Genomic DNA, 9,664 nt, shown 5'->3' with positions numbered 1-9,664 from the left:
TTTACCATGAAAAAAGCTCTGGGGTTTCTATTTAATGTACCAAATTATGCTCTCTTCCCAGCTCAGCACTTCTGAGGACAGATAGGGAACAGAGGGTCTTGTAGAGAAAGTGACTGGTACAAACTGAATGACATTTTTGTAGCCTGGAGTTGATTCCTTACTTTTTGAAGGTAATTCAATTTAACAGAGATGATTCCTTATTCAAGCCAAAAAGTTGTATTACATGAGATGGCTAATAAGCTTTTGATTTCTTTGTATGATTGTTTCATCACTTTCCCTCCAAGGTCCTCATATCTATGCTCTTTTCAAAAAGTCCCAGAACAAAGCAGTGGTTATAGGGCCTTTGTGACATTCTGGTGGCATGCCATCTCTCCTGGCGGCTGATGGTGAGGCCTAAGGCTGCAGAGGGAATTCCTTGTCAAAGTGCTTTTCCTGCTAAGTGATTCATGAAGCATTCAGACAGGCCAACCACATGGCTGGATTATTAGATGGAGCCAGCTTCCCTGCCACAGTTCTGCTCCATCATTGACTTGAGGACAGTGGGTCCAAAAATGAAGTTACTTCAAAATGCTCATACTCACAAGTCAAAGATTACCTCTGGTAAGAACCCTCTCTTTAAAAAAAGACTGGACATTAAATAAGCATTTTTAAGTGTTGGGAAGATTTGCTTGACGAATCTTCTTTCCGAGTATCTCGGCAACTTGTGAGACTTGGGAAGAATATGCCGTCTTCCACGCGGAGGCTGCGCACGAGCTGCTTGGGCTCCAGTGTGTACGGTGAGGTTTATCTTGGCCGAGCCTCTTCAGGCTTCATCTACAGCCCTGGCCAGACGTGGCTTTGGGAAGAGCTCAGTGGGCAAGCCGAGCATTTGGGTGAATAGATTTGTACCTAATTTGACTCATGAACCAATCTATCTAATCCATCTTTTTTTTCTAATAATAAAACGGAGCTAAGGTATTTCATGGGAAGGAACATAAAGGGACAAGACCAAAAACTTTTGTCACTTCGTTTTGAATTGGAAAAGAGAGGCTACTTACACTTGCAGTAAGAGTCAGCAAGCTTGGGATGAAGTGGTCTGTGTTCAAACAGGAGTACTTTTTTTGTGTTAAAGCTCTTTAGAGGGACAAACTATTGTTTACAGCTTATTCTTGAGATTACATATCATTGTGGGAACAAGACAGATAGTTGTGTCCTTGGGATGAAGACCCTGTGTGTGAGGACAGGTAGAAACAGTAGAGGTTTCCAGGTTAAACAGAAAAGCCGCCTTGTCCATTCTGTAAACGAGTGTATTCTCTCCATAGATGACTTGCTTTCGGCAGTTTGTCTGCGCTCGGCAGTGAAAACAGCATGCAGCGCTGCTTCGCCCTTAGCAGAGGAGTGGGACGGGACGACGTGGGCTCCGGGAGTCGCCCGGCTCTGCGTCCTCCCCGCTCTCCAGCAGCTGCGCACCATTCTTTTTTCAAGTCAGCTCAGGTAGCTCCATGGTGGAAGTTTCATCCTCAGGGCCCCCAAAGCTGTGTATCATTTGAAATTGTTCCATTTCAGGAAAAAACTTTAAGAATAGCTCTACACTCTAGTCACCAAGAAGGAATGTCGTGAGAAACCTAAGTATTGAGACATAAACTACTGAACTGAGGAACTGGGATTAAGTGTATGGCAATAGCTAGATCACAGTTACCACTTTTCCCACCATCAAAGAAAGCTTAAATAGTTTCCATAACATGGAATGTGGACAAGGCTCCTACCCTTAATGCAGACTTGGATATGCAGTTGTTTGTCTCAGGCTATTTGTGGTGAATAAGCAGAGTATTTTTAAATTCTCTGGCAGCCTTGGAAAAATTGCAGGGCTTTAAAGTTGTTGATAAAATACTTTTTAAATAAATACATCTGATTTAGAAATATCTAAACACGGATAAAGTACTTTTAAGTCTGGCATGTCAGTGCAAGTGGCTTTTTTAAAGTGGGTTGCTTAAAAGCAATACTAACATGTCTAAACAATTTGTAGCTCTAAGTTATTCTAGTTAAGACCCACTTCTAAAAGCATCTTAAAAAGAGTATCTTGCAGGGCTTGCTTTCTTATTTTAGGTCTCAGCAGAGCTATGCCTATGGTAGGAGAAAATTTAACACTAAACTTTCTTGGCCTTAAGTAACTTTTCTGAAATACACCACCTGAGCTTTAACTGACCATCTTTGTAGAGATGAATGTGTGGGGCAAGCCGTTTTGCAGAGGCCGGACTGGGGTCTGCTGTGCCCCTGACCAGCTGCTGAATGTGCTGGGCTGCCTGATGCTTTACAAAGTCTGAAACTAAGTGGTGTTTTCCAAATACCCAGGAAGGAAGTTCTGACAAGAGTTGGAAGAAATGTCTACTTAGTCTAAAACCCCTTAGGGTTTTGTTTTTAAAGTTTAGCTTCCTTAGCTATTAGCAACAGAGAGAAACTCACATCCATGTATTAACAAGTCCAATTACAGCTGCTCTGAGTAGCTCCCCATGGACCACTTACTCCCAGCACACTCTTCTACCAGGAATAACTTATAGAGAAGCAACAGCTTTGCTGAGTTTTATACTCGTGCGGAATCCTAGCTCTTTAAAATGTATTTTGGTGGTCCTGAAGAAAGCTATAACCAGTAGTGGAATTCTTCAGTTCTGTGCTTTTCACTTCTCAATCTTTGGACCCAATGCCAGAGACACATCTGGCTGAAAAGAAACTTAGATAAGGTCTTACGTGAATAACGTAATACAAAAAGTGTGGTAAATTAAAGCAACATGATCACGTTGGTCCTTGCTCTAACAGGAGGAATATGTGAAGGTGCTGTTAAATAAGTTAGTGCTGTAGTTGTTATTGGTCACTTAGACATTTTTCTGGCTTTGAGAAAATTGAAGACCATGTCAAACTGGGCAGCATCTCCATCTTGAATGAGAATAATTAATAGCTGGGGGTGACCACAAACACATTCTCTAAAATTTAAAATAGGAGCAGTATCTAATTGCTATTTGCAATAACATTTCTAACCTAATACTTGAAAAGTAACATATGTTCCTAATAGATACCAGTTAGAATGTATATTTCTTGATGTGACTTATATAAAGCCATATAAATTGAAAGTGGTGAGGTAATATAGCTAAGTTACTGAGCTGTGTTCCCTACCTACAAAATGATTAAAAAAAAAAAAAAAAAAGCCTTACCTCACAGTCCTGTACCAAAAACCTTTCCATGAAAAACCTGAAGCCTATTTAAGTGCTATGTATTGAGCACAACTAATGGTTAGACTGTATTTCCTTTAAGGGAAGAGAAAGCCAAGTTGACAGCACTAACCCAAACCTAAACCCACTTGAAAACCAGCAGCTGCTATAGTTGTGCTACAGGAAGGGGTCAAAGTCAGTATTAGAAATATTATACTTTATTGAATTCTAGAGCATCTAATCTATCTTCCCGTGTTGACAAATGACAGTAAGAACAGAAGAAACATGAAGGTTAAGGTAAGAATCTACACCACTGTGAAAAATGTTGTAACAACTTTCACTGTTCTAGTGTGAGGCAGTTATAATTCCTTAAAGTTTACAGTAATGATCCATTCTTGTTCAAAACAACAAGAAGTGATTTCACTTGGGATTCTGAAGTGAACTGATTGTGCCCTCTGCTTTAGTAAAGTTCTGGCTTACAGAGCCCTCTTCCCACACTCTAATTTGAAATACAGCATGAGGATCAAGAAGGCTGGAATGGGTGACATGGGCTACGCTGTACAACCCACACTAGTGAATTTTACTCAGTTATGCTGTAATACAAGAAGGAGGTTCTTTTGGGGCAGCCTGCTCTTTTGTCCTCATTCAGCTAAATTCTATAGACTTATCTGAGATGAGAAAAAGACTGTTTTTGGATCATAAGCATTTTTGCTATCAATCAAAAAAATGTAGAAAGGGATGGAGACTTCTGCCTCAAAATGAAATCACTGTAGTTCATTCCAGACTGGCCATACAGCAAGTAGAGAACACTTCTGCAAAGCCACTGACAGCAGCCTTACCAGAGTCACTGAGGACACTTGAAAGCTTGTAAAAGGAATCCTGACCTGAACAGAAGCCTACATTTGATATTTCTTCATTGACACATAATACTTAGGTAATGTATTGAAAAAGATGGATTTGGAGTAAGAGCCCAATTTGTACCATTAACATTTTTGGATCAGCTCTTCCCATTGTCCTCCTTGCTCCACTCTGAGACCCTGCACCACCCTTAGTGTACTGGATGCACTGACATACTGATGCTGAAACAAGACAAGGAAACAGTGTTACAAGCCACGATGGAGCAGCTGCATGCAGTTCAGCCCAGCTTTACCATGACTTTCCTCCAGTACAGATTCCATTACAATTGTGAGCCATCTGCAGAGTGCAGACACACAACTAAAACAAGTATCTCCTTATCATTAGAATATTTTAAAGTCTTCAGAAACTTGCCAAATGTACCTCTGATGAAGCCCCCCACCCCCACCTAGAACCCACACAGGGACAGCTTTTCCTCTTGTGAGTCCTGCCAGAACTTGTTTAGTGAGTGCTCAGAGTTTTGGTTTTCCTCCTTATTCTTCCTCTTCCTCTTCCTCCTCCTCCTCCTCATCATCATCTTCATCATGGCAGTGTGTAATTTCCTGGGGGGCCAGTGGGAAGAGGTTAGGGGGTTTAATCTCACTAATTGACCGTGTCAACTGGTGCCGCTTGTAGTCGGTATCTTTGAAATCCACTGATGTGCGGTTCCGGGTGGCAAGGGGGGACTCCATCTCATTTATATCTACGTGTGTGTGTTCTACTGTTGATTCATGAGGCATCTAGAACAAAGTCAGAGGTTCAGAAAGCAGGCAGAGCAAAGCAGCTGTTTCCCAGATCCTAATCCCTCTCCCTTTATTAGATGGCCATACAGAAGCACCTATAATGGACCAGAGGCCAAGTCAATTCAGATACTGTATCTTCCTAGAAATTCCTAAAATTACCTATTCTATTTTCTCTCCCCAAACTCTCTCAAAACTGTATCCTGAAATTGGGTAAGATGGGAGAGAAGATTATTAGTTCCTATTTCATAGCAAAAAAGTTTTGAAACATACATCAGTATTAGAATGAAAAGAAGATAAAACTACATTTCTCTCATTTAGCACTAACAATAGAGGAATGTCTTCACTGTTCAAACAACTTTTGAGAGTACATTTCAGAGTAAAGTTACGTTCTGTAACATTTCTGCCTTAATCATACTTCCTCAAAGACTCCTTTTTGGGCAACCATGTGGCCTGGCTGTGGGCTATGCACATTAGAAAGAAATGATCTGAACTCTCCTGAGCCGTGCCACAGAGCTACTTGCAGATCTTGGCCTTAGTATTTTAACTGCAAATAGCAGCTTCAGCCTGTATTAACTTACCAGGACGTGGGCAGCTCTGAAGAGGTAGCTGAATGGGTAATACAGCAGATTGATGAAAGATGCTGCATAGAGATCAGCATAACGCATCACCTGACTGGCGAAGAGGGTCTGCCGAGAGCCACTGCGAAACAGGCTTCCCATCATCCCGTAGCACATGTCCATGTCATGAGTTACTTTCTAAAAGAACAAGATTGAAGCTTGTGGGGAGGGTATAGCTCAGTGATAGGGTGCTTGCTTAAACATGCTCGAGGTCCTGGATTCGATCTCCAGTATCTTCATTAAAATAAGTAAACAAACAAACCTAGTTTCCTCTCCCAAAACAAAAAAACAGTAAGTAAACTAGAAGGGAAAAAAAAAAAAGATGAGGCCCAGCTCATTCGACAGATATTTACTGAACACGGGCTATGTGCCACTCCCTGTATAGTTACTTAAACTTTATTTTCCCAGGTTTCTCCCAAATCCCATCTGGATACCTTGATACGTCTCTGGATGGAGCTAATGTCTGGGCGCTCATTGCTGCTGCTGTCAAGGTGCCTGGAGACAAGAAAAATCCAGTGAACATCTCTAGAGAGGATGTCTCTTACATCTAGGTGACTCCTGAAGAAGTAGATGGTTTTAGGGAGGAAAATTTTAGAATTAGGAAACTTACTTGTAGAGTTCAGCCAAGAAAATATCCAAGCTCTGAAGCTCTTCAAAAAGTGCTAGAGTTTGGAAGAAAAATGAAAATGTCTTAAGTAATTCAAAAAGCACCTTGTTTTGAACTGCTGCCTTCCCCTGCCTTTGGGAAAACCCACTGACACTCTGCTTGGAATGTGGCAGCAGATGATGCCAGAATTTTCCTCTTTAACTGCCTTTCCTCCTACTTAAAACCACCAACTCGATACGGCTCTCCCAACTGGATGCTGACGCTGAGCTTACTCAGTGCCACTACACACCCCATCTCAGGTGTGTCAGCGAAGTGTTAACAGTTCCACTTTTAGATGAAAGAATCAGTCACAAGTCCAAAAAAGCAGAACCAAAGTGACTAGATTTCTAAAATTCCATAGGTGGAAAGCTAAAAATGTAGGCAAAAAACCAGATAGAAGCCCCACCGAGAAGTATGACCAATAGCAACAGCCACACCAGGTGCGTGTTCTGTGTGTTCCAGCCTCTCTCAACCTGGGCTCCCCAAAGAGGATTAAGCTATAACGTACTCACTGTATGTAACAAATTCTCTTTATCTACTATCTTTGAGAGAACTGAGACTCACTCAAATCATTTTCTCTGTTCTGTGCCTAGGTTGAGCCTATCTCCTTTCAAACATACTGCGCTTCAGTTAAATCTCAGCAGCTTATGAGGGTAGGCATTATCCTCATTTTCACATCTGAGGAAACTAAGGCACAGGGTATCTCAGTAATTTGCCTAAGGGCACGTGGTGGAGCCAAGGTAATACCAGAGGCAGTGCCTTCCACTACACTGAGTGACGGTAGCGAGGACTGGCTGGAGAACCTGTGTGTGTGTGTCAAACATCTTTACACAACTAGATCCATAAGCTCAGTTCAGTGAGTATAGCTCACTTCAGAGAACGCCTCATTCTCTACTTCTCCAGGAGCTGACTAGCACTCAGAGCCCTCAATGCTCCAGAATCACAGATAAGGGCTGGGAACAGAGAGGTTGGAACTAGTATGTATGATGGGACAAATACAGGACTACAGAGGAAAGTAGAGTTCATGGTTTAGGTACTACTGGAACAGAACTCAGAACAGTAACATTCTATATGTAACTTTGAAAGATTCAAGAAGGCTGAACAAGATAACCTCTCATCTCAAAATTTCGGAGATCTATGAAGTATCTGGCTCTATGAGAAGGAGGTGTCCAAATACGAGGGCCCATCTTTTGACTACCTCTGACCTTCTACATATAAAGTAATGGTTCATCAAAGAGAACTGATTCACAGCTGACCATTCAGATATAAAGTAGCTATATCAACAATTTATAAAATAAGAGTAATGGCTCCTTACAACTCTTATCAGTCCAGACATGCAGCTCCTGTGCGAGCTCAGGAATCACCAAGAAAGTTCGCCACCCTTGCCGTTTCTTTGATTTTAAAATGTCCCCAAAAATGTGATCTCCAATATATAAAATGTCTTTGCCTTTGGCTCCCAACAGATCACAGATTGTATCAGATGAGCCTGAAATAACAGAATGAACAATGAGAAAACAAAAATGTCTTCATATTAAAAACCAGCATGCCAAGTATCATAACCATTAAATACTGTGCAGATTAATTTTATTCTTTTAATTGTGTGAGGAACAGTCTAGAAAAAGGGCTTGCCTTTCTTAAAGACAAAGACTTACTAGGTCTTTTTTCATCAATCTTTTTACTGTCTCTAAGACAAGGCCTTCAGCTCCACTGTGCTGATCAAAGCTCTTCTTGATCACCAAATTCAAGAGCAGCAAAACTACATGTCTCAGCTCTAGGGATTATAACTCTCAAAAGCACCACTGCCATTTCTCATCACAGATCTGCCATGAGTTGGCTTTGCTGAACTGCTTCTCACTCCAACAAAATATGCATCTGTGTCCACAGGGGCTCCTAAAACCCCCCTGAGGATTCCTTGGGAACCACCCCAAATGATTCCAGACACAGAAAATGCCTCAAATGGGTAAAAGGAAGATGGGGGAAAACTGATCCTTTTAGTGAAAAAACAAAGATTCATTAGTACATACTAACAACTGCTTAAGCCCATTTTCCCTGACTCCTGTCATATTAGTGACTGAAGTGTTTCCCTTCAGTAGATGGTATCTTTGGAATACCAGAAAGTATACGTGGCACTGTGCCAGGAGGACGCCAAAGCTTCCACAGTGGGGTCTGAGCAGACTTACACTAGATAAAGGGAAGTCTGTGACTCACCCCCTGAGTAGACGATGCCATGCTGTAAGGGGCCCGTGTAGGTACCAATTTTCAGCTTGCCGGTTTTCTGTGAGAAGAGAATATGGACTTTGTAATGCTTTATCATTCTATCACCTTCGCCACCCAAAATGCTACATGGCTAGGCAGCCAGATGAATGCTACATTTGAATTACTCAGCCATCTCAATTAAGACCAAAACTCTTAGGTTAATTTCAAAAGAGAGATATGGCTAGTAAGTGAAAAATACCTGTTTCCTTAGGGAGAGTAGGAGTGAGGAAAGGAGAAACATGAAGCATAATGTGCTCGCAGACAGATCATCCTCTCAACTTACAGTATCCACCTGACGCAGTACGGTGCCTTCTCCAAAAAAGAGTGGTTTCCGTGCATCCACCAAGATCAGGTCAAAGTAGGACTGCCATGGTCGATGGGAGCTCCCAGGCTGATAAGGGAGACACAGCAAAAGCCAAAACATCACTAACCTCCTAACCTTAAGGCACTAATATTTAATCTCACTCAGATGCGAGGAAATGTAGAAATACTAAGTATAACCAGAAGAGCCCACTATTTTATTGAAAACACACTGTGGCATATTACAAGCCAACATCCTTTTGGAGGCAGGCAAAGTGAAAATATAAGTAATGACTCTAGTAATCTCTGTATTTTAAATCATTTCACCTACTTATTAATTTATTTCATGCAGCTTAATGTACAAAAGAAAGTGTGCTCACACCCTAAAATGAGCTATAAGAGGCTCAAAGGGACTAAGGGAGATGTAAAACAAATACTTAAGAGAGATTAAGAAAGAGGCAGATTAGCATCAGAACTGAAGTATACAAACTAACATGGAACTATTATTAGTACATTTCATGGGTTATGCTCTCACAATGATGGCTCCAGGTGCACACTGGCCTTTAGCTCACATTGCAGGCTAATCACAGCACTAATACAGAAGGTATGCCTATCACATTATTTCCAACCTCAACTGGAAACATGGCATTAACCTTTTAAAGTCAACAAGCTGAAGAGCACTGCATACTGTGCTTTTGGGTGATCTCAAAACAGTTATTTACTGACATTTATTCAAAGAAATCTAGTGACTAAGTTGCAATAAGTATTCCTTAAATCTAGGTACAGCCAAACTGCAGGAATGAAAACTTCTCTGCTAAGCATCAAGGTTACCTGTTCTCTTGGCACAAAACTCAGCAATAATTAACAGCAGAATCTAGACGCTGTCAAGAATATACACTTTCTCTGTTTCTTTTAATCAGGTTATCTTCCTCAGCCTGAAAATTCCTTTCTTTGCCACACAAAATTTAACAATTCTGTATAGAACTTCTTGGGCATAAAATTATTCTGATCCCATCCTACAAAACA

General features: G+C 41.2%; 1 protein-coding gene and 1 long non-coding RNA gene across 2 annotated transcripts in view; one reads left to right on the top strand and one right to left on the bottom strand.

Moving 5' to 3' along the window:
- The first annotated feature begins 787 nt into the window (after positions 1-787).
- LOC116667039 lies at positions 788-9,319 on the top strand. Its single transcript, XR_004323812.1, has 3 exons — positions 788-872; positions 9,061-9,062; positions 9,309-9,319. It is a non-coding gene; the product is annotated as an uncharacterized LOC116667039 (long non-coding RNA).
- Positions 3,385-9,664, bottom strand: part of NT5C2 (5'-nucleotidase, cytosolic II) — a 78,932-nt gene continuing 72,652 nt past the window's right edge. The window contains exons 12-18 of the mRNA XM_032491019.1: positions 8,622-8,729; positions 8,291-8,357; positions 7,398-7,568; positions 6,047-6,098; positions 5,871-5,931; positions 5,398-5,574; positions 3,385-4,816 (exon numbers count right to left, since the gene is read on the bottom strand). Coding sequence (XP_032346910.1) covers positions 4,571-4,816; positions 5,398-5,574; positions 5,871-5,931; positions 6,047-6,098; positions 7,398-7,568; positions 8,291-8,357; positions 8,622-8,729 — 882 coding nt within the window. The 3' untranslated portion in view covers positions 3,385-4,570. The remainder of the gene's footprint in view (positions 4,817-5,397; positions 5,575-5,870; positions 5,932-6,046; positions 6,099-7,397; positions 7,569-8,290; positions 8,358-8,621; positions 8,730-9,664) is intronic.

Source organism: Camelus ferus, chromosome 11 (assembly GCF_009834535.1).
Source record: "Camelus ferus isolate YT-003-E chromosome 11, BCGSAC_Cfer_1.0, whole genome shotgun sequence".
Lineage (NCBI taxonomy): Eukaryota > Metazoa > Chordata > Mammalia > Artiodactyla > Camelidae > Camelus > Camelus ferus.
Note: the sequence above shows the minus strand (reverse complement) of the source record. Positions and strands in the feature narration are given on the sequence as shown.